This window comes from Emys orbicularis, chromosome 10 (genome assembly GCF_028017835.1).
Source record: "Emys orbicularis isolate rEmyOrb1 chromosome 10, rEmyOrb1.hap1, whole genome shotgun sequence".
Classification (NCBI taxonomy): domain Eukaryota; kingdom Metazoa; phylum Chordata; order Testudines; family Emydidae; genus Emys; species Emys orbicularis.
In genome coordinates this window covers 77,325,769-77,350,356 of record NC_088692.1, presented here as the reverse complement: position 1 = coordinate 77,350,356, position 24,588 = coordinate 77,325,769, and the positions used below count along the sequence as shown (strand labels likewise).

General features: G+C 44.7%; 1 protein-coding gene across 1 annotated transcript in view; it reads left to right on the top strand.

Annotated features, from left to right (window-relative positions):
- AGBL1 (AGBL carboxypeptidase 1) overlaps positions 1-24,588 on the top strand; it is a 362,219-nt gene that overhangs the window by 182,569 nt on the left and 155,062 nt on the right. The window contains exons 18-20 of the mRNA XM_065412235.1: positions 4,356-4,485; positions 13,125-13,256; positions 23,376-23,552. Of these exons, the coding sequence (XP_065268307.1) occupies positions 4,356-4,485; positions 13,125-13,256; positions 23,376-23,552 (439 nt within the window). The remainder of the gene's footprint in view (positions 1-4,355; positions 4,486-13,124; positions 13,257-23,375; positions 23,553-24,588) is intronic.

Here is a 24,588-nt window from a genome sequence, read left to right as displayed (position 1 = left end):
CAATGGGAACTGCTGGAAGCGGCGGCCAGTACATCCCTCGGCCTGCGTCGCTTCCAGCAGCTCCCATTGGCCTGGAGCAGTGAACCGCGGCCAGTGGGAGCCGCGATTGCCCGAACCTGCGGATGCAGCAGGTAAACAAAGCGGCCCGGCCCGCCAGGGGCTTTCCCTAAACAAGCGGCGTCCCAAGTTTGGGAAACACTGCTCTAGACCATAGAGATTCCCCAGTGTTTAAACATAGAAGAGCTAAGAGAACATGGATCTAAAACCAATGCATAGCATCAGGTTTGTGAACAACAAAAGTGTGTTTACCAAGGATTTAATGTATGGATAACACATTTGATTGAAACTCTAACAAATAGCTGAATTACAGCTAACCCGTACAAAGACACACAGAGCAGACTTTTTTTTTTTCATGTTGGAAATCTTTCAGAGGCAAATGCTTTCATTGTTTCCGTTAAGTTCCAGTTAGTCCTAGCCAAGGTGGCAAGGACTCTTGCTAAGGGAAGAAGACACAAAGCATTTACAACAAATCTAGTAACTTGGAGATGCAAGGTAATGAACACCTTTGATCTGAGAAGCGAATTTCATTGAATTCTGGCAAACACACAAAAGCCAGTCTTGGCTTCCCACTCCTTTTATTTGTTATCAGTACTTGAGATCAGCTTAATATTTTACCTTCACCCTTGGCTGCTGAGCATAAGGGACAAAGCTCTTATCGGCAAATGTCATCGGTAGTAGGAGAGGGAGAGAAGAAAGGAAGAAAATAGGGAAGAGGGATGGTATGAAGCAGTCACTGAAGTAAACATGCTTTAATGGAAAAAAAGAATCATCGTATCATAATTAAAGCTTTGCAGCAACCCAAAGGCAGTGACTATGGACTGACAGGCAATAGTGCTAATATTTAAAGACGGTTTAAAAGAGCAAAGATAGTAATGATTGAAAAGAGGAAACTGAATTCAACTGTCCCACTCCTGTCCCCATGCACAGGCCCTTATTGGTTGGCAATGTGTTGTTTTACACACTCATGGCATAACCATCGCTATGTAACGAACTACCATGGAGACGCATGCTATCCATTGAGAACAATTGTACTGAACAAGGGCTTCTGGATTTTTTTAAAAGCAGTTGTACTAAATTTAATGAGCTAATAATAAGCATTCACCAGGAGGGTTGTAAATTTGGTGAGCTCAGATAATCTTGAACTCGGATTTAAGAAAAGCCCTGACGTGTATCGGTGCAACACAATTTGTGAGTTGCAATCTTGGTGAGAGTGAAACCTTCGCAAGGATGTAAGGATATTCTGAACTAAAAGGAATTCACTGCAGGAGGGTTAGCTCAGAGCTGTATATTTGCACTGAAATATACAAAGTCTGCTCCACTCAATCAAACAGCTTAAGCGATATATTACAAGGAAGGCCCTGTGTACTCTGCGTCACTGTGGGACCAGACTCCATGGCAAGAGCTACTAAATTCTGTGGTTTTGGGTTACATTCTCTACTTGGCTTTTGGTAAGCCGCTCCCACTGATAGAAGTGATTGGGAGTTTTTCATAGAAATGTTTTTTTCTTTCAATAGAAAATGTGATTTCCATTCAACTGAAATTTTCTGTAAGAAAAATGTCAATTTTGCAGAATGTTTTCTGACAGAAAAATTGAAACAAAATATTAGTGTAGAGGTGGTTTGACATTAATCTCTGCATCTGCTTGAGCAGCTTCTGTCCCTCCTGGGAGTAGTAGTTCAATTGTATCATTATCCCCTTGTTCCTTATGAGCTGGGCTTCGCTGGTTGGACTTCATCTCCCATGATGCACTATGCTCATGGGACTCCCTTCATGCACCATGGTGGCTCAGCTAGAGGAGGAGACTATGGCAGCTCAGGCAAACACAGATTATTGTTGACCCAACCTGAAATGAAAGGATTCTCTTTGGGAACATTGAAACATTTTGTTTAGACTGAAAATTTCGAAACAATATATTTCATTATTTCTAAATTCAATTTCTTTTGGCATTTTTTATTCTGTGAAAAATATTAATATTTTGATTTTCATGTTGATTCGGAATAAAAATAAATGTCCAAAATATTTCCGTTTCCAATGGGATGGAAATTCTATTTTTTTATCAGTTCTACTCGTTGACTTAAGTGGTCATGGGAGGACATGCCACTCAAGGAAGAATCTGGATCTTATTTTTCCACAGTCACCTGCAAATGGAGTGAGTGCCACCCCGTGCAACCGGTGACTTTTGCATGGTGATATCACTCTTCAGAGGTAGCCTGCTAGCAATGCATTAAGCACCCAGGGGGAAAGCATGGTTGTTCCTCTTAGCAGAGCTGCCACTGTAAAGAAAATGAGGAAAGGTGAGGCTTGGGTTAACTTTATGTGAAGGGCCACAAATGAACATTACACAAGTTTTGAGCTAGAAGTTTTTCAGCAGCAGTTATCACACCAGCAAATTCTGGCTTCCAGGGTGTTAGCTATTGCAAATGTTTTGCAAATTACAGAATGAGTAGCAAGGGAACTGTGAATTCAAGGGAAAGGGGAATTTAGGTGACAACAGCAAAACTGGAATGGATGTTGTGATGTCACCAGAAACCCCAAGGTGGCATCAGAGCCTTGTTTTTCTACATTGTGTGTGTGAATAAATATAACATTCTCTGTGGATTCTACTATTTCTATACCCTTTTCCCTCTTGTCAGAATTCCATTGCTTCTGCTCCTCTCCAAAGGCTCTGAATAGGCTTTGGAGCCTCTTCCCTCCAAACATTTTCTATCAAGCACTGATGGTGCTGAAGGTGTGTGCAACGCAACCTAACCGGTGAAATTTAACAGTGTAAAGTCTTGCCTGTGAAATATGAAATCTCATTCATACACACATGATGGTAGTGTATTTCTACATACTGTGTTGTTAGAGGGCTGGAACATTCAGTCTAGTGGGAGAAATGGTGGAACATGGCATCTCCTGTTAAAGTCAGATGGAGTTGTGTGGCTGAAATTCCATGTGATGTTTAGAATACATACCTTCGAGCACACTCCAGCTCTAGTTTACTAAGCTAACAGTAAGGCTTCTACAGTAGATGTGGTTGATTTGAATATGGTAGATCTTATCATGAATGCAGATCTAATGGCGGGCCTAAACTTTATCAATGCATCACAATTTGCGAATTGCAATCCCAGTTAGAGTTAAACCTTTGTGTAGAGTGAGGATGCTTGGAACTAAAACAAAGTCACTATAAAGGAGATCACTCAGATCTGCATAATTGCACTAAGATATGCAAATTCCCCTCCATGCAATCAAACATCTAGCACAGTGTATTAGCCAGTGAAACAGAACCAGAGAGGAAAGTTCGACTGAGCTAAGGTAAAAGTCTCTACGGTCCAAACCCCGAGGTCCTTACTTAGGTTTTACAGTAGTAAGGGCTTACAGTGAAGTCAAATTCCCACTAAAGCCAATTGTTTTCTATAACAGTGCTGTATAGCATAAAGATCTTATTGGTTCTTGATATGTGTTTGAGATGGTTGCATTTCTCATGAGTGGAGAAACCATGCATGAGATATTCTGCTCAGGGCCGGCTCCAGGCACCAGCAAAGGAAGCAGGTGCCTGGGGCGGCCAATAGAAAGGGGCGGCACTCCATCCGTTATTGGGGCGGCACGTCCGGGTCTGCGGCGGCAATTTGGTGGCAGCTCAATCACTTCGCTTCAGTCTTCGGCAGCAATTCGGTGGCGGGTCCTTCACTCCCTCTATTCCTCTTCGGCGGCACTTCAGCGGCAGCTCAATCGTCTTTTTTTCTCTATCTCTCTCTTTTTTTTTCCCCCACCGCTTGGGGCAGCAAAAAAGCTGGAGCCGGCCCTGATTCTGCTCATCCCATGCAGGTGCCTATAGATTTTCAACTGGGCCTGACTGATTTTCCAGTTCCAATGATAATGACTGATGATTGGGCATTCCTATGCCCCATGTTGGCTTTGGAAAACCCACCCTTTATACCTCCACAGACCATCATGGATTCTGTATTTGACATCAGACTTTAGCAATGTTTTAGAGAGTTTAAAATAAGAGTATTAGTCCTGTTTAATATGAGTGCGTATGTAAATCAAAACTGCGTTCGTTACCTAGAATCTAACTGAGCAGGCCCTGCAGGGAAAGGAAATGGATAATGAATACTTTGCAGACCCCTCTAAAATAAGCTTCTGTGGAGTTTTAGTTCATTCAAACCCATCTATGAAATCTAGATATATATCTATGAATTAGCCTCACAAGCTAAGCCTGCCCTAATACAGGGAGTATCCAGAAACTGCACATTTTGAAACCACAGAGTTGTTTTGTTAGTTTAATTGGGGTGTGTTTTGTCCTGTGATTCCAGCCACCGGTGCTCCTTGAGTGGGGATGACCTGAATAGACAGTGGCTGGCTCCCAGCTGCCAGCTCCATCCAACCATTTACCACACCAAGGGCCTCCTCTACTACCTGTGCAGCATTGGCCGGGCTCCACTGGTGAGTCATTTCCGTCTTCCCTTGTATTAATACCCCTGCACTGCTCATTTGTTGCAGCCTTCCCAAAAGACTCCTGTGCTGTACAGTTCAGGTCTAAGAGAGAAGGGGTCTGGGGAGATCTGGAAACATTCCAGTGCTACATTACTCGGGAAGTGGGGAAGAGCTTGGAGACCATCACTTCAGTGGGATAGTTTACTGCCTATCGGCCCTTCTAACCAACAACGCTATGTTCTGATGCCCTTGCCCAGTCTGGAGAGCACACTGGCTGGGGGGCGGGGGGAAGTTTAAGGTTAGGAGAGCTGAAGTTGAGATGTAGTTTCTGGAAGTTCTGTCCCCCAAATCCATGCTATCTGGGATAGCAGAGCCCTGAAGTAACAAATTGCCTGATGACAGGATGCCACTTTGTACCTACTTGGGATCCCCTAAGTATTTTAGAGGGTTCCTGTAGTGTTTGCTGTGAAGGCAGGCGTCTTAGTGCAGTATTTAAAGCAGGAGACTGGGAGTCAGGAGATCTTGATCTGATTTCTGAGCATGCAACTGGTTCCCTAAGTGATGTTGGGCAAATAACCTCGCCTCTCTAGGCAAAATGTTCTCCTTTGTAAAATGGGGATTACAATGCCCACCTTTCATAAAGCTCTTTGAGTCTTCAGATGAAAAGTGCTAGATCTGTGCGAAGTATTATCCATCATTAGTGTTTTCTTCAGAACCATTGCTGGTGGAGTGGGGAGAGAGTTTGCAAAGATCTCACGGCAGCATAGTAACCAGCTCCAAAAGGGAATGAACTTCTGTGCTTCTCTGTCTTGGGAAGGTAGTCTCCTCTTCTCCCCTTTGGCTGAAAGCCCTCAGCATGAAACACAGCAAGGAGTGGAGAAGAAACCTCCACCAGACTGGCACTCAGACTAGGTTTGTGATGAGTAAACCAAGGATTTCGGCTTGTGCTCCAACCAGGGCCAGCTCCAGGCACCAGCTTAACAAGCAGGTGCTTGGGGCGGCCAAGGGAGAGGGGCGGCACCTGCGGCAATTCGGGGGAGGCAGGTCCCTCACTCCCTCTAGGAGCGAAGGACCTGCCACTGAACTGCCGCCGCCGATCGCGGCTTTTTTTTTTTTTTTTTGCTTGGGGCGGCAGAAATGCTGGAGCTGGCGCTGGCTCCAACAGCCCCTAGTGGAAAAGGAAAAGGTTTATGTGAACATATGACAAGTGGAAGGCTTGTTTAAAAATATAAATAAACATTAATTAGCCATAAGCATGGCAGCATGCTCCTGTTTCCAGCTGGGACCATCTGAAAGGCAGCTGAGAAACAGCTGAATACTAAATGTTGCTCACAGAGTAACAAAGTCGTGGAATGGGCCATTACGTCATCTTCCACCTGCCTAGTCTGATACTGGATATTCAGCCCAGTCAGTGTCGTCGGCCACACTGTCATCTTTTACATACCTCATCTGATTTAGTCCCTGTTTCAGCACGTCATTTTATCATGTGCATAATTTTATGCACAAGCTGAAGTCCCATTAGTTTCAGTGCTTTGCTGATCATTTTTGCCATTCACTTCAATGGGAACAGGATGTTTCATAGTTAACAACTAGCCAGTAGCTTTGGGTCTCTGGAAAGGTATCTTAGCTCAAAACTCATCTGTTAACCAGAGACTTTGTTTAATCCTGAGCTGATGGTGTCAAACAAAGACTGTGAATGGCTAGCCAACTACAAAAGTAGTTTCTCCTCCCTTGGTGTTCACACCTCAACTGCTAAAAGAGGGCCTCATCCTCCCTGATTGAACTAACCTCGTTATCTCTAGACTGATTCTTGCCTGCATATTTATACCTGCCTCTGGAAATTTCCACTACATGCATCTGACGAAGTGAGTATTCACCCACGAAAGCTTATGCTCCAATACGTCTGTTAGTCTATAACAGGGGTCGGGAACGTTCGGCATGCGGCTCGCCAGGGTAAGCACCCTGGCGGGCCGGGCCAGTTTTATTTACCTGCTGATGCGGCAGGTTCTGCCGATCGCGGCCCCCACTGGCTGCGGTTCGCCGTCCCGGGCCAATGGGGGCGGCGAGAAGCCGCGGCCAGCACACACGTTGCCGACCCCTGGTCTATAAGGTGCCACAGGACTCTTTGTCGCTTTTTACAGATCCAGACTAACACAGCTACCCCTCTGATACTTTTTACAAAGCAATTGCTGTATATCTGACCGCTCAGTTCTCCTCCTCTAAGGAATCTGCACACCTTCAAAAGATGAGTTTGGGAACTTAATAATGCTAGACACTAAAAACCATGGACTAAAGAGCAACACTGGTTTTATGGCTCATTACAACAATTTGTGACACACTCTGCTGCCTGCAAAACCTCAGTAGCCCACTTTATTTTAAGTGCTCTCCTACAGCATATCTGAACCCCTTATGCCGAACAATCTGTCCCAACTTGTATTTAGCTCCGACACTCTGGTTACCTTCCCCAGACCTGAAGAAATGCTCCGTGGCGTTCAAAAACTTGTCCCTTCCCCCAACAGAAGTCAGTCCAATAAAAGGTATTACCTCACCCACCTTGTCTCTTTTTGATTTTCTCGATATTTTTCATTTTTTGACAAAATTGCTTATTTAACATTTTTGGTTTTAATTTTCCTTTTTTTAAAAAAAAAAAAACATTGACAATTTTCATTGGTCTTTTAATCACAAGGAAAGGGGGTTTCAACATCAAAACCAAAACTTGGGAGATAGAAAAAAAAATCACTTTTGAAAATTCCGATCTTTGAAAATGTTTACAAAAAAATTGGATAAAAAATAATCCTGTGGAAAAGTTTTGAAGAACAACAAAGAACTGGCCCCTTTTGAAAAAGCCATCTGTGAAACTGTTGTGAAACTTGGTTTCTGTATTCTGACCAGCTGTACTGCACTGTCAGCTGACTCTCCCTATGAGCCTACTGCCAGAGACCTGAATGGGAGAGTGCCCAGGGTGGGTGGGCTGGGACGAAGGTAGGGCTATGAGAAAGGGTCGGCGGGAGGCAGAGATACTGCAGTGCTTTGGCTCCTTTCTGAGCCTGAGAAGGAATTATGGAGGAGTAAGACATAATTCTTCCCTCTCCCTCTAGCCCTGCTGCTTCATGGCTCCTACCACCAAATGTCCTAAAGCCACAATCTGAGCCTTTATCATTCTTTGAAGCCAGTGGGCTCTGCCTGAAATTGATTGAAATGCAGTATTGCCAACCCAAGTGCGATGAGTCAGGCCCCCCCCAACCATGATAATATTTAGGGATTGTCTTTTTATTTGCCTCTGGTGTCACATTTTCAAGATTTTCTCTGGGGCCACGAGGGCTAGAAACTTTTCTTTTTTTTCTCTCTCTCTCTCTTTCTTTTTTTAATGAAAGCTGAGAGTTGCAGGGAATAACTTGACTCTGGCAGCCAGGGTCATAATAAAAATACGGTGAGACTTGTGATAAAAGTGTGAGAGTTGGCAAAAGTGAGTATACTGCCAATTCTTACCTTGGACTTGACTAATTCCTTGGGGGGTGAGAAGGGTGGCACGTTTTGGAGTCTGATTGTGCAGCATGAGTTACACTGTCCTAGCTAGAGCAGAGGCTGGTTGCCTCTTACTCCCAGGTTCATTCTCTGTCCACTCTTAGATGTCTCAGTTAGAGCTCTGCTATCAGGCTACATAGTTGGCTTCTATGTTGGCTTCTATGTCGGCTGAACCAAGAAGGACACCCCAGTGATAGAAAAGGTGGGACCGTCAGGAGGTGATAGGGAAGTGTTGTAAAGTCACAGGAACATGGGCGGGAACCCCCCTTTCCCCCATGGAAATCACACGATGAAGTGAGTTTAATTAAAATGAAACCAAGTTTTCAGTGCCTTCTGTACAACTTTCAAATGGAACTGCCCATAAATAGCTACAGTGATACTGACCCTGCTGCCGTTTGAAGCTAATGGCAACTGAAGGGGATACGGCTCCGTGGGCAGATACTGCAGACAGTCCCACAGTAATCAATGTAGATCAGTGTTTCTCAAACTGAGGACGCCGCTTGTTCAGGGAAAGCCTTTGGTGGGCCGGGCCGGTTTGTTTACCTGCCCCGTCCGCAGGTCCGGCCGATCGCGGCTCCCACTGGCTGTGGTTCGCTGCTCCAGGCCAATGGGAGCTGCTGGAAGCGGCGGCCAGTACGTCCCTCAGCCCGCGCCGCTTCCAGCAGCCCCCATTGGCCTGGAGCGGCGAACCGCGGCCAGTGGGAGCCGCGATTGGCCGGACCTGCGGACGCAGCAGGTAAACAAACCGGCCCGGCCCACCAGGGGCTTTCCCTATACAAGCGGCAGCCCCAGTTTGAGAAACACTGCTGTAGATGATAATCTTGCATTGTTGCAGGTGGGTGGGAATGGATCACCTAGCAGGCCCATTTCAGCCCTACCAATTAGGATTCATCTGTGGGATTCTCTAGATGCAAAATTATAGGGCTAGCACCACTCAGGCAATGTTGTTGTCTGACTAGCTGCATATCCCTCAGTGCTTTCTAATATGTAAAATAATATTTTAAGCAGATAATGTATGTGCCTTTTGCATGTTAGTAATATGCAGGTAATTGATATCCAGTTGAGCTTGGAGTTCTGCCTCAAAATAGAATGGAAACTATAAAATCCTCTGATATTCATAGGAATAATTTCCACATAGTACCTGTGGTTAACCTAAACTATGACTGAATGTCGCGGATAGCTTAGATGAAACACTAGCTGGAAAAGTGTCTCTCTGTTATTAAAGGAAGTAGTAAATGCAGCCATTTGGATGGGGCCATTTTAGGGTAATTGAAAACATCGCAGATGGAGTTACTTCACAGTGCATGGATTACATATAGCTCTGCAAAATATGTGCAGACAGGTGCGGGCTGCATGTCCAGGGTCTGTGCAAAACTGGGTTTGTTTAATTGGAAATGCTGCCGTTTGTGGATCTGCATCCGATTTCGCAGTGCTCACAGTCCTCCCCTTGCCTTCATCATCTAGTGAGAATGGTGTAAATAATGCAGTGGACTCACTGCTGGGAAGCAAGCTGATCTCCATGTGTCAGGAATGAGGGCACAACATTCTGGGGACAGGCGAGCGTAGGTGCAAGCAGTGGAGTTCTGTAGGCAGCAGAATCAGGGAATGGACAGGACATGGGCAAGCTTTGGATAACAGACCACCCATGTAAGTTGTTACTTGGGACACTACATTTAATTAGCCAGATAATTAGGGGCCGGTTGAGGGCAGCTGGGTGTGGTTCATGCATATTTACATATTAACCCACCACCCCCAATGTGTGCAAGGCTGGGCTATTTTAAGGGGCTGTCAGAGGGTAGCTGGCCCTTTGACGGGGCCAGGGGCCTACCTCTGACAGGCTTCACAAGGGCGAATGAGGCAATTCTAGGTTCACCTGGGATTGGTCAACTCACTGAGTTACTGAGAGGCAGTTAATTAGGCAGGGAAGCACCTGGCCAAGATAAAAGGAAGCTGCTTCTGGGGTATCTTCTAGGGGAACAGAGACTCCTAGGGGAGAGAATAATTCCCAAGATGTAGGAAGAGAAGGTTCCTATGGTAAAGGCTTCTCAGGGGGAAGGTGGTGAAGGGTTCACCAGCGAAGGAAACCAAGGAAAAATGCTTCTGGGTAGGAGCATTTCCAGAAGGCAAATGCTGAGTCTCAGAGAAACCTGGCTCCCAGGAAAGAATTCACCAGGCAACAGCAGAAGCCCTAAGAAAAAAAGGAATGATATGCTGTCCTGAGGAAGGATTGTCATGGTTCGGTCTCTGTGGGGACTTTGGCCTAAGAGAAGAGACCCTTTCCCAGCTAGTCACAAGAAGTCTCTGGCTCCAGAGGAGTGTCCTGGCTCATGAAGGCCTCACTGGTAAGGGACCTTGGGCATAACTGGGGTTGACACACGAAGGCTGACTTAGCCACTTCTCCCTCCAGCTACAGAGAGATACGGACTCTTTGTGTGATGTTCTGCCTTTGGAGTAGAGTAAACTAGACCCCTGAAGGGATGTTGTTCAATATACAAGCCTCATTGTACTTATTAAAATCCCCACTCTCAGAAACTGAGGCAGAGATGCAATAGCAAGTGCTGCATCAGACTGCTAGGGGGAGGGCCCCATTCAGGGGCCTATGCGAATTAGGTTCCCCCACTCCTACTGAACTAGGCTCCTTTGAAAATCCCAGTCATACTGTGTATAAAAATTGCATACTTTATTTGTATCCTCATTGCCTGCTCTTTGTAGGCTGCATGTTGCCATAGGGCTCAATCCTGTGAGGCACTGAATACTCTGGCCCTGATGCAGCAAAGCCCTTAAACATGTGACTAGTTCCATGTCTCCCTATAGTTTAGTACAATGGAGTTTAGTAATGACTGGGTCCCCTGGACACCACCTTATGAGAAATAGTAACAAAGTCGTCTAGTGCTGGATGCTGGAAGGAGGAAGTGTTGGAGGTCTGCCTGAGGGTGATGGGATCAGCAGCACTGCTGGGCAGGAGCGCCGCCAGCTTTTCTGCCGCCCTAGGCGGCGGAAGGTCCCGCCCCGAAATGCCGCCCCCCACAGAGGCGGCGGAAGGTCCCGCCGCTGAAATACCGCTGCGGTCGCCGCCCCCCAAATTGTAGCGCCCTAGGCGACCGCCTAAGTCGCCTAATGGGTTGCGCCGGCCCTGCTGCTGGGTGATGTGGGTTTGGTGGCCTGGTTGACGTAGCAGGGACAGCTGCATAAAACTCTAATGGGGGATAGGTATTAACATTTTGTCTTTGTTTGCCATATTGTTAAATCCTGGCTCCTCACTGGCTGAAAACTTACCTGTGATGAGACATAACAGTAGGCACACAACTACTTCCACCCTGATAGTAGTGCGCTCGGGTGTTCCATGCATTATCTGCATTATAAACTGGGGAAATGATCCTCTTACTTAATTCCCTGTTATTGCACCTGTGTGCACCAGGTGTCAGCATTATTGCTATTTCATTATGGATCTGAAAATATACTTCTAGATTGGCATGTTCAGGACATGCCAACTTTCTTAGGGCTTGTCTACACTGGGAACTTGCACTGGAAAAATCCACCCCCCCTGCCTCTCAGACAGACATGGTTATGAAACAGAACCAACTAATAATAATAGTAATAATCCATTCCAGTAGAGCCAAGCAATCCTAATCAAGGATGGGGGCCCTATTAAGGTAGGTGCTGTACAGACATGTAACAAAGACAGTCTGTGCCCCAGAGAGCTTACAATCTAGGTGTTAAACAGGAGGCAGCAACTGGATGAAACAAAGATGTTGGTGAGGGTTAGGTAACAATAAAATAGTTTACCTGGAAATCAGAAGTTGCAGCTTGCTGCTGAACTAATCAGTGCCAGAGGTAGCAATCTGTAAACTTTGTGGCAGAACTTGGTGTTAAGGAGAAATTGAAAGAGGATGGGGTGGTGAGTTTATGAAGTTTGATGTGGAGTTTTTTCATGCATGGGAGGAAGTGCAGAGGTGGTCATGAGAGAAGCAGACATGGGCAGTCGAAGCTGGACTGGCTGGCATAGCTGACAGAACCTAGTGTGCAAATAATTGCATCCTGAATGGCTGCAGTTAAATTCAGTAAAACTTAATTGTCTCTAAAGGGTCAAAGGTAAATACATGATCTTCCTGCTTCTGTCTGTCTGCCTGTCTATTCGAAAGTTTCTCTTCTAGTGGATGCGCCTCTTTGCTTTCCAGTTGGCTTATCAAAGGTGAATAAAACTTTGCTGGAGCACTATCTTCTTCTGACCATTTAGAATGTTGGCTTAAAAAGAACAATTGCTCTTCTTTTGAAATTCCTTTCCTTGTTGGATTTTCCAGTATTTCTGATGAAGACATGGAGGATATATATAACAGCAATGCATAGCTCACTGAGCATCAAGATTGATTATTCTGCAAGGCCTGGGTCAATATTTATCTCGTAGGCCAATAAACCCTGATTTTCATTTGTAGAGGACTTGATATGTGCTTATAAAGGCAATCTAAAATTTCACTGAAAGTGGGAATATGCTTAGCGCCTAGCTACCCGAAGACTCATGCTAAAGAGATGGATTAGATTGATTGATTAGACTATGTAAAATAGGTCACTTACTGTGCTTTGCTTAGGGGGATATATACAATGTCATAACAATATGCAGTAACTACTAGTGTAATAGCATGGATGTGTTTTTCTGCGAATTATATAGTACAGATTTAAAACTTAAAGAAATGAAGATTGATTGCCTGATAGGGTGCAGGTTTTAGATCTCAAGAGGATAATACTGAAGTTTAGATGTCAAAGGAATTTGACAAACTTCCCTTTGATTGAATCATAAGATGCATGTAGGATCCTGAACTGCCATGGATGGTAGTGGGTGGGACACAGTTCTTTGTGTTTCAAACAGAGCAACATATAACCTCCCTCTCTTCTCTGAATCCTCCAGGATCAGGTGGACTGGCAGAGCCTGGGAAGGCTGATGACAATTGATCAGCAGGGTTTGGCGTTCATTATGGGCATGCCCCATAGCCTGAGAGCCTCTGAGAAGTTCTGAAAAATGGGTTTTTTTAGCAACTGGTCAACCCACTACTGTTGCACATTGCCATTTAAAGGGCTAGAATCCTTCCTGTTTTATGGTCAGTGTTATTCCTTTTTCTGATCTCCAGGTATTCTGCGACTATCACGGCCACTCCCAGAAGAAGAACGTGTTCCTCTACGGCTGCAGCATCAAGGAAACCTTGTGGCAGGCAGGCTGCACCGTCGACACAGCAGTTGTCACAGAAGATGTTGGCTACAGGGTGAGACTTCACATTACAGCACACATCTACTGTGCACACGTGCACACACGCAATGAATCCTTAAGACCGTACTCAGAGTTGTTATAGTTTGACAGCACACCATTGATATTTAGTGGGATCCCACAGGGGTCTGGCCTAGGTCTGGTATGATTTAGTATTTTCATTAATGATTTGGATAATGGAGTGGAGAGTATGCTTATATAATTTGAAGATGACATGAAACTAGGAATGGTTGCTAGAAATTCAGACAGGATTTTGAATTCAAAATGATGTTGGAAAATGATCTGAAATCAACAAGGTGAAATGTAGTAAAGACAGGTGCAAAGTAAGAAGAAAAAATCAAATGCATCACTACAGAATGGGGAATAACGGGCTGCATAACTGGGGAGTAGTACTGCTGAAAAAGATCTGAGGGTTATAGTGGATCACAAATTGAATAGGAGTCAACTATGTGCTGCGGTTGCAAAAAAGGCCAATATTATTCTGGGATGTATTAACAGGAGTGTTGTATGTAAGACACAAGAGGGAATTATCCTGCTCTCTTCAGCACTGGTGAGGCCTCAGGTGGAGTACTGTGTCCAGTTCTGGGCATGATACTTTAAGAAAGATACAGACAAATTGGAGAGTCCAGAGGAAAGCAACAAAAATGATAAATCTGATCTCTGAGGAAAGGTTAAAAAACCTGGGCATATTTAGTCTTGAAAAAAGACTGAGGGGAGACCTAATAACAGTCTTCAAATATGTTAAGGGCTGTTATAAAGAGGATGGTGTTAGATTGCTCTCCATGTCTACTGAAAGTAGGGCAAGAAATCATGTTTAATCTGCAGCAAGAGAGATTTAGGTTAGATATTAGGAAAATCTTTCTAACTATAAGGGTAGTTAAGGTCTGGAATAGGCTTCCGAGGGAGGTTGTGGAATCTCCATCATTGCAGGTTTTTCAAAACAGGTTGGATAAACACCTGTCAGGGCTGGTCTAGGTGTCCCTGGTCCCATCACAGTGCAGGGGGCTGCAAGAGGCAATCGCTTCAGCTCCCTTCCAGTCTTACGTTTCTATGATTAGGGATGGGCCCAATCTACGAAGTTTGGAGCTGGGTGTGAACTTCCCTAGAGTCCAGAGGAATGCAGTCCTGGGAGGCTGGACCCATCTCTAAAATCTAGATGCACTGAATATTAGCAGAAGTATCATCTGAATGAACATGCCCCCTAATCAATGGCCATAAATATTTGCCTACCTGGGCAGCTACCTTTTTTTGTGTGAGTAAACCACACACCATGCGTAACATCATTCATATAACCCTTTATTTACCATATAATGCTGGTAAAAGGCCCCAGGTCATGTTGCCCTGTTGAATTCAATTGCCTTATTGTTAAAAGCACCATGTCAAAATAAAAAATCAAGAGCCCGATTCACCACTATGCTACTTCAGTTTTACCCCAGCATGGCTTCATTGAAACCATGGAGTTACACAGGTGTCAAACTGGAGTAATGAACTTATTTGACCCTGTATTTTTAAATAATATAATGTTTAGTGTAGAGAGCACCTCCATGAGTAGATGGTGCTATAGCTTTATCTTAGTATTAAGTTGTTGTCTTGTATGTTGTTTTGTTGTTGTTCTGACCCTGGGGTTTTAGCAGAATGTTCAGTCCTGCCTGTGTGTGCTGGACTTGGTACTTGCGGTGTCCCAATAAATCGTGTTCGGTAAGTGAATATTACAATACATTTCCCTTCAGTGTTTTTCCTGTGACAGGATTCTTAAAATAGAAACCATTGGAAACTCCTACTCTCTTTAACAGACCATTTGTTTCCCATTTCTACTCCATTCCTGTTAGAAAGTGAAACTAGACTAAATTATTTTTGCTCTGTGTTTAGTTAGTCTCGCTGTCTGGTTCTCAGGGACCAGCATCTGGCTGTTGGTTTGTAGTTTCTGACAGTTCAAGGGAATGAGTAATATTTAAAAATCCCCCGTTTTCAATGAAACTTTTTAAAAGTGTCTTGAAAATAATTCTGTTTGTATTAGGGAAGGAGAGTTGTCTAGTGGTTAAAATAGGAGACTGGTATACAGATCTAATGGGTTCTATTCCCAACTCTGCCGGATTTGTGTGACTTTGGGCAAGTCACTTCACCACCCTGTGTCTGTTTCCTCATCTGAGATGAAATTATCTCTAATTATAGTTTTCAAAATTAATTTTTACAAAACCTAAGTTGTAGTCCTAAACTGGTTTAAGAGGCACAGATTAGTGAGATCTGGCATAGAAGAGATTAAAATGTTCTTGTATAGCTCTACACTGTTGTATGACTTGCACCTCTCCAGGACAATCTGCAACTCCCTCCCTTCCTTTAGATTACCACGTCTTCCTCATTCATCTTCAGGCATCATCCAAGGAGTATACTTTCCCAGAAGGAAAGTGCTCCATCCAGGAGTGAAAGTAACTTAAGGGACTTACCGGTACGCAGGGACGGGGTCATGAGCAAGGTATGGGGGGACTCGGGGGGCGGGGCCTTGAAATTCCCAGGCCCTTTAAATCACCACCGGAGCCCAAGGGCTCCTGGCCGCTGCCGCTATCCTGGGGGGCAGCTTCCCTGGGCTCTTTAAATCACTGCGGGAGCCCTGGGGTAGCGGCGGCGGTGGCCGGGAGCCCCAGGGATCTTGCAGTGATTTAAAGGGCCAGGGCTCCCAGCCGCTGTTACTGCAGCTGGAGCCCCGGGCCCATTAAATTGGCACCGGAGCTCATGGTAACGGTAGCGGCGGCCAGGAGCCCCGAGGCTCTGATGGTGATTTAAAGGGCTAGGGGCTCTGGCCGCTGCCGGGAGCCCTGGGCCCTTTAAATTGCTGCCGGAGCCCTGGGGCTCCCGGCTGCCGCCGCCGCTACCCCATGGCTCCAGCAGCGATTTAAAGGGCCAGGGTCTCCAGCCACTGCTGGGAGCACAGGGCCCTTTTAAATTGTTGGGCTGGGGAAGCTGCCCCCTACTGGTACGGTCGGCTGTGTACCGGCTCTTGCCGGTACACCATACTGGACCGTACCTGCTTACTTTCACCTCTGGCTCCAGCACTCCTTGCAAGACTGACCTTAGCCAAATCTCCCTGTTTCACAAGTGGAGGAGAGAGAGTGCTCATAGTCAGCACAACTTTTGAAGCTGGGTTCTGTTTGGATTTCAGAAGCTTGAGAAGGCTGGGGAGAATCAACAGATACACACACAGAATTCAAACATCGCCTTCAGGCATCTGGAGTGTGTCTGGAATCTGCAATTAATGAATCTGGAGCAAGCCTCCGCTGCCATCCAAGAATGTGCTGCAGAGGCATTCTCCAGCCCACAGCCTGCATGTCTATTCCCCAGATGATAGGTGTTCATAACTCCCTTAGATGGTATCATACAGGAAGTTATTCTGCTAAATCAGAGAGATTGGCATGTGGCTGCAGGATAAGACAGTGAGGTTTGGCTTTTCAAAGCAGAATAAGCGAGTTAGATGCCCAAATCCCATTAAAAGCCAATGGAATTTGGATGCCTAATTCACTTAAGCCTTCACTGAAAAGTAAATCTAAATGTTCCCCAACATTGGATTCCCCTTGTAGAATTCTAGAAGGCTAGGCTTACATCCACACTAGGATCGGGTATGTGGAGCTGAGCAAATAATTTATTTTTCAGTTCTGTAACCAAATCAATAAATTCTGTGTATTTCAAATGGAAACTGAAGTTTTTAATTTCTCAACAAAACAAAAAAATGAACAGTTCATTTGGGTCAAATGAACTGTGTTGAATGGCAATCCAAAATGAAATGTCGAAATGGTTCATTTAGAAATATCAACATGAATTTTTTGACATTTCAACAAAATTTCAACAAAATATTTGTTTTCAGGTTTTTTTCACATGAAACTATTAGCTGATAGGTTGGGGGCCCTGAAAAAGGTGTTTTTCTGTAAATTTATTGTTGGCTGAAAAAAACGTGTCCAGCTCTCATGTAAAGAAGCTAGCGGGTAGTGGGACTGAGCATTGATTTGACAGAGCTATGCAAGCCCCAAGGCTAGACAAGTAGTAGAGACAGTGAGGTACAAAGAAGAGACTGGATTTCTGCTATGGGTACCCGCATGGCCCCACAGTATGCCAACATTTTTATGGCTGACTTAGAACAAAGCTTCCTCAGCTCTCGTCCCCTAACACCTCTACTCTACTTGAGCTACATTGATGACATCTTCATCATCTGGACCCATGGGAAGGAGGCCCCTGAGGAATTCCACCAGGATTTCAACAATTTCCACCCCACGATCAACCTCAGCCTGGACCAGTCCACACAAGAGATCCACTTCCTAGACACTACAGTGCAAATAAGTGATGGTCACATAAACACCACCCTATACTGGAAACATACTGACTGCTATACTTACCTACATGCCTCCAGCTTTCATCCAGAACACATCACAAGCTCTGAGATGCAACCGCATTTGCTCCAATCCCTCGGACAGAGACAAACAGGATCTCTATCAAGCATTCTTAAAACTACAATACCCAACTGGTGAAGTGAAGAAACAGATTGACAGAGCTAGAAGGGCACCCAGAAGTCACCTACTACAGGACAGGCCCAACAAAGAAAGTAACAGAACGCCACTAGCCGTCACCTACAGCCCCAAACTAAAACCTCTCCCAGCGCATCATCAAGGATCTACAACCTATCCTGAAGGACGATCCCTCACTCTCACAGACCTTGGGAGACAAGCCAGTCCTCGCTTACAGACAGCCCCCCCAACCTGAAGCAAATACTCACCAGCAAACTACACACCACACAACAAAAACACTAACCCAGGAACCAAACCCTGCAACAAACCCCAGTGCCAACTCTGTCCGCATATCTATTCAAGGGACACCATCATAGGACCTAACCATATCAGCCACACCATCAGGGGCTCGTTCACCTGCACATCTACCAATGTGATATATGCCATCATGTGCCAGCAATGCCCCTCTGCCATGTACATTGGCCAAACCGGACAGTCTCTATGCAAAACAATAAATGGACACAAATCTGACATCAAGAATTATAACATTCAAAAACCAGTAGGGGAACACTTCAATCTCCCTGGACACTCAATAATAGACTTAAAAGTGGCAATTCTTCAAAAAAAGCTTCAAAAACAGACTCCAATGAGAAACTGCTGAACTGGAATTAATTTGCAACCTGGACACCATCAAATTAGGCCTGAATAAAGACTGGGAGTGGATGGGTCACTACAACAACTAATTTCCCCCTGCTGATACTCACACCTTCTTGTCAACTGTTTGAAATGGACCACCTTATAGATTCATAGATTCTAGGGCTGAAAGGGACCTCGAGAGGTCATCGAGTCCAGTCCCCTGCCCTCAGGGCAGGACCAAATACTGTCTAGACCATCCCTGATAGATATTTATCTAACCTACTCTTAAATATCTCCAGAGATGGAGATTCCACAACCTCCCTAGGCAGTTTATTCCAATGTTTAACCACTCTGATAGTTAGGAACTTTTTCTTAATGTCCAACCTAAACCTCTCTGGCTGCAGTTTAAGCCCATTGCTTCTTGTTCTATCCTTAGAGGCTAAGATGAACAAGTTTTCTCCCTCCTCCTTTTGACACCCTTTTAGATACCTGAAAACTGTTATCATGTCCCCTCTCAGTCTTCTCTTTTCCAAACTAAACAAACCCAATTCTTTCATCCTTCCTTCATAGGTCATGTTCTCTAGACTTTTAATCATTCTTGTTGCTCTTCTGTGGACCCTCTCCAATTTCTTCACATCTTTCTTGAAATGTGGTGCCCAGAACTGAACACAGTACTCCAGTTGAGGCCTAACCAGCGCAGAATAGAGCAGAAGAATGACTTCTCGTGTCTTGCTCACAACACACCTGTTAATGCATCCCAGAATCATGTTTGCTTTTTTTGCAACAGCATCACACTGTTGACTTATATTTAGCTTGTGGTCCACTATAACCCCTAGATCCCTTTTTGCCGTACTCCTTCCTAGACAGTCTCTTCCCATTCTGTATGTATGAAACTGATTGTTCCTTCCTAAGTGAAGTACTTTGCATTTGTCTTTATTAAACTTCATCCTGTTTACCTCAGACCATTTCTCCAATTTGTCCAGATCATTTTGAATTATGACCCTATCCTCCAAAGCAGTTGCAATCCCTCCCAGTTTGGTATCATCTGCAAACGTACTCTCTATGCCAGTATCTAAGTCGTTGATGAAGATATTGAACAGCGCCAGACCCAAAACAGACCCCTGCGGAACCCCACTTGTTATATCTTTCCAGCAGGATTGGGAACCATTAATAACTACTCTCTGAGTACGGTAATCCAGCCAGTTATGCACCCACCTTATAGTAGCCCCATCTAAGTTGTATTTGCCTAGTTTATTGATAAGAATATCATGCGAGACCATATCAAATGCCTTACTAAGTCTAGGTATACCACAGCCACCGCTTCTCTCTTATCCACAAGACTCGTAATCCTATCAGAGAAAGCTATCAGATTGGTTTGACATGATTTGTTCTTTACAAATCCATGCTAACTATTCCCTATCACCTTATCACCTTCCAAGTGTTTGCAGATGATTTCCTTAATTACTTGCTCCATTATCTTTCCTGGCACAGAAGTTAAACTAACTGGTCTGTAGTTTCCTGGGTTGTTTTTATTTCCCTTTTTATAGATGGGCACTATATTTGCCCTTTTCCAGTCTTCTGGAATCTCTCCTGTTGCCATTGATTTTCCAAAAATAATAGCTAGAGGCTCAGATACCTCCTCTGTCAGCTCCTTGAGTATTCTAGGATGCATTTCATCAGGCCCCGGTTGATTACATTGAACTCATTAGCACTACAAAAGTGATTTTTCCTCCCTTCTTGTCAGCTGTTGAGATTATCCCACTTTCACCTTAATTGAATTGGCTCATTAGCATTGACCCCCCCACACACTTGGTAAGGCAACACCCATCTTTCCATATGCTGTGTATTTATACCTCCCTACTGTATTTTCCACTCTGTGCATCTGATGTGGTGGGTTTTAGCCCACGAAAGTTTATGCCCAAATAAATTTGTTAGTCTCTAAGGTGCCACAAGGACTTCTCGTTCTTTTTGCTGATACAGATTAACACAGCTACCCTTCAGAAACCTGGATTTCTTGTGAAATTGCATGGCAAACAGCACTCATGGGTGTGTCTACACAGCAAGCAGGATCCCATGGCAGTGAGTCTCAGAGCCTGAGTCTGTGAGCCTGGGTCTGGATCTGTGGTTGTTGGTTGTAGGTGGTGATGGCTGTATGTACAGAGTTAATGTTAATGAGGAGATAATCCAAATAGTTAGGCCAAAAGTTTATGGTTTCTCTAAACATGTTTTAGAAAACCTAATAAGTCTTTTTTTTTTTTCAATTCCAGTTAAGCCAAATATTCCCCTACTCAGTGTTGTGAACCCAAGCCCAATAAAGCTGAGCTATAATAGTTCAGAATCAGACAGTAAAACTGACTTCTAAACAGAAAGTGAAATGGACTGATAAGATTTCACCACCCAAACTGAACAAAATGAAAAGTAAATGGCATCAATGGAGAGAGCACACTGTAGGAATCTGTTCAATTCAACAGTTTAAGGTGGTCACAGTTGTACAGGCAAAGAAAATGTGCCCTTTATTTTAATATTGTATGGGCCAAATACACTCCTGGTGTAAATGATGCTCATTTACATTAGCATAGAATTTGGCCCATAATTTCTAATTTGATGCTCCAACGCTCTTTTTATTTCGGGCAGGGGGAGGAAATGTACACATATCCAAAGGTCCAATTCTAGCCAAGTGCAACTCCCATTGAAGTCAATGAACTCAATACATGTATGTTTTTATGGCACATTGCCTCATGGGAGTTGTAGTTCAGGCCCCCATTTTCTCATATGGGCTGGGATCCCCGAAGGATTATATTTCTCATGATGCAACACGCTCTCCTGTAGCCGAGCTGCATAGTGCATCATGGGAGATGTAGCCATCCAGGGAATGTGGCTCAGATGAAGTGTTTCAGGTCAGTTCAACAAACAGAAACTCAGCCTTTTGATTCATGAATCTCAAAATGTTTCATTTCAATCAAAAATCTTCAAATTCAATATTTCAATTTTTATTCCCCATTGGAATAAAACACTGGAATAAATTGCCTAGGGAGGTTGTGGAATCTCCATCTCTGGAGATATTTAAGAGTAGGTTAGATAAATGTCTATCAGGGATGGTCTAGACCAGGGGTTGGCAACGTTCGGCACGCGGCTCGCCAGGGTAAGCACCCTGGCGGGCCGGGCCAGTTTATTTACCTGCTGACACAGCAGGTTCGGCCGATCGCGGCCTCACTGGCCGCGGTTCGCTGTCCCGGGCCAATGGGGGCGGCGAGAAGCTGCGCGGGCAAGCGATGTGCTGGCCGCGGCTTCTCGCCGCCCCCATTGGCCCGGGACAGCGAACCGCGGCCAGTGGGGGCCGCAATCGGCCGAATCTGCCGCGTCAGCAGGTAAATAAAACTGGCCCGGCCCGCCAGGGTGCTTACCTGGCGAGCCGCGTGCTGAACGTTGCTGACCCCTGGTCTAGACAGTATTTGGTCCTGCCATGCGGGCAGGGGACTGGACTCGATGACCTCTCGAGGTCCCTTCCAGTCCTAGAATCTATGAATTTGAGACAAAAACAAACAGTGAAATTTTGGAATTTCCCAGGGGATGGAAATTCTGAATTTTGCTCAGCTCTACTGGTGCTATGTAAATAATAACTATGTAACTCTCTGTGATGGGTTGGATCACAGAAACCCCTTGGGGCTGCCAACTGATGTGCCAAGACTACTTCTGCTCCGGCTTTCCGTGCCTTCCCAGCCTGGGACTTCAGTGCCCTGCCTGGTTTGAGCCAGACCCAGGTCTGAACCACGTCCCCTAACAGCTGTAGGCTTAATTGAAAGCAGGTTAAGAAGTGTTCCTGTCTTTAACACTCAGATGAGACTATTTCTGCCCTGATTTCCCTGTCAGCTTGGGACTCCAGCACCCTGTCTTGTTGAGCCAGACACGCCAGTCTGCTCCAACACAGACCCAGGGTCTGAACCATGTGCCCCACAGCTGCAGGCTTAACTGAGAGCAACTTAAGAAGTGTTCCTGTCTTTAACACTCAGATGCCCAACTCCCAATGGGGTACAAACCCCAAATAAATCCGTTTTACCCTGTATAAAGCTTATACAGGGTAAACTCATAAATTGTTCACCCTCTATAACACTGATAGAGAGATATGCACAGCTGTTCCCCCCCCCCCAAGGTATTAATACATACTCTGGGTTAATTAATAAGTAAAAAGTGATTTTATTAAATACAGAAAGTAGGATTTAAGTGGTTCCAAGTAATAGCAGACAGAACAAAGTGAATTACCAAGCAAAACAAAATAAAACACACAAGTCTAAGCCTAGTACAGTAATAAAATCTCACCCTCAGAGATGTTTCAAATACATTTTTTTCACAGACTAGATGCCTTCCTAGTCTGGGTACAATCCTTTCCCCTGGTACGGTCCTTGTTCTGGCTCAGGGGGTAGCTAGGGGATTTCTCATGACTGCAGCCCATTTGTTCTGTTCTACCCACTTATATATCTTTTGCATAAGGCGGGAATCCTTTGTCCCTCTCTGGGTTCCCACCCCCTCCTTCTCAATGGAAAAGCACCAGGTTAAAGATGGATTCCAGTTCAGGTGACATGATCACATGTCACTGTAAGACTTCATTACCCACTTGCCAGCACACACGTATACAGGAAGACTTACAAGTAAAACAGAGCCATCTACAGTCAATTGTCCTGGTTGATGGGAGCCATCAAGATTCCAAACCACCATTAATGGCCCATACTTTGCATAATTACAATAGGCCCTCAGAGTTATATTTCATATTTCTAGTTTCTGATACAAGAGTGATACATTTATACAAATAGGATGACCACACTTAGTAGATTATTAGCTTTGTAATGATACCTTACAAGAGACCTTTTGCATGAAGCATATTTTAGTTACATTATGTTCACACTCATCAGCATACTTTCACAAAATCATATAGAGTGCAACGTCACACACTATCTAATTCATGTTCTTATTCTTGTTTGATTCTTTTTTTGCAGACCCTACCAAAAATCCTGGATAAAGTGGCACCTGCATTTGTCATGAGCAGCTGTAGCTTCCTGGTGGAGAAGTCACGTGAATCGACAGCACGGGTAGTAGTGTGGCGAGAGATTGGTGTGTTGAGGAGCTACACGATGGAGAACACCTACTGTGGCTGCAGCCATGGGCTCTACAAGGTGAGTACCTATGTCTGAGAGCCCATTCTCATCCTCTGTTCTCTTACGGAGCTCACTTAGACTTGCAGTGCAGGGATGAGCAGTTGTGTAATGGTGGGGTACTGTTTTACTGCTCAGGAACCTTTGCTTTCCTGAGCCCTTCAGTGGAATGAACTCTGAAACATTTTGCTATCATTTCTTGCCACTGCTCCTGAGAGTAGAATTGCCTCCAAGTTTGTACTATAATATTCCCATCAGACCTCAGTCTGCTGCCTACAGTGATACACTAGTCATCGTGTATCTCCTATTTTGCAGCCTCATTCAACAGTGAGGGACACCAGGCCTGGTTCTTATCATTTACCCTAGTGTAAATCAGGACTTGTTCCATGAAAGCTGTGGAGTTACAGTGGTGTAAAACTACTGTAAGTGAGCCTGGTTCTCCTCTCACATCATAAATATTTCCTTGGTTTTATGAACAAAGAGGGGTCTCCTTCTAATTTAACTAAACCAAATCTATTGTGTCCTACAGAAGCTATATTAAGGGCAATCAGGTGTTCCAGAGAGATGTATGCTGCCTCTCCTTATTAAACTTTGTGACCTGATACAAAGCTCCATTTACAGCAGTTGTAAGCCTGCATAACTCCATTCGCGGCATGAGACTGGTATAATGGAGTTCTGAACCAGGCACTGTGGCGCCAGTGGTTAGCATGATGTGATTGGAACGATTTGACATCTCTGTGCTATGTATTATAATCTTATTGTTGGCAAGGGATTCCTACCAAACCAGTGGGAAATAAAGCCATCATATAAATCATGAGACATTCTCAATTATATTATTAATGACACCCACAGCTACAGGGGGAAATGTATACTCTGCTGCTTGCTCTGTGCTTACACCCTGCAGGTGTCGTCAAAATAAAAAACCCTGAGACAGTGGGCTCTGTCAAGGGCAACTGATGGGCTGATTGTTTTAGTTTACTGTGAGCCTCCCTAACTCAGGGAACACCAACTGTTTTCCCTGCCACAGTCTGTAATGACTCTTTGTACTTGCTGAAGA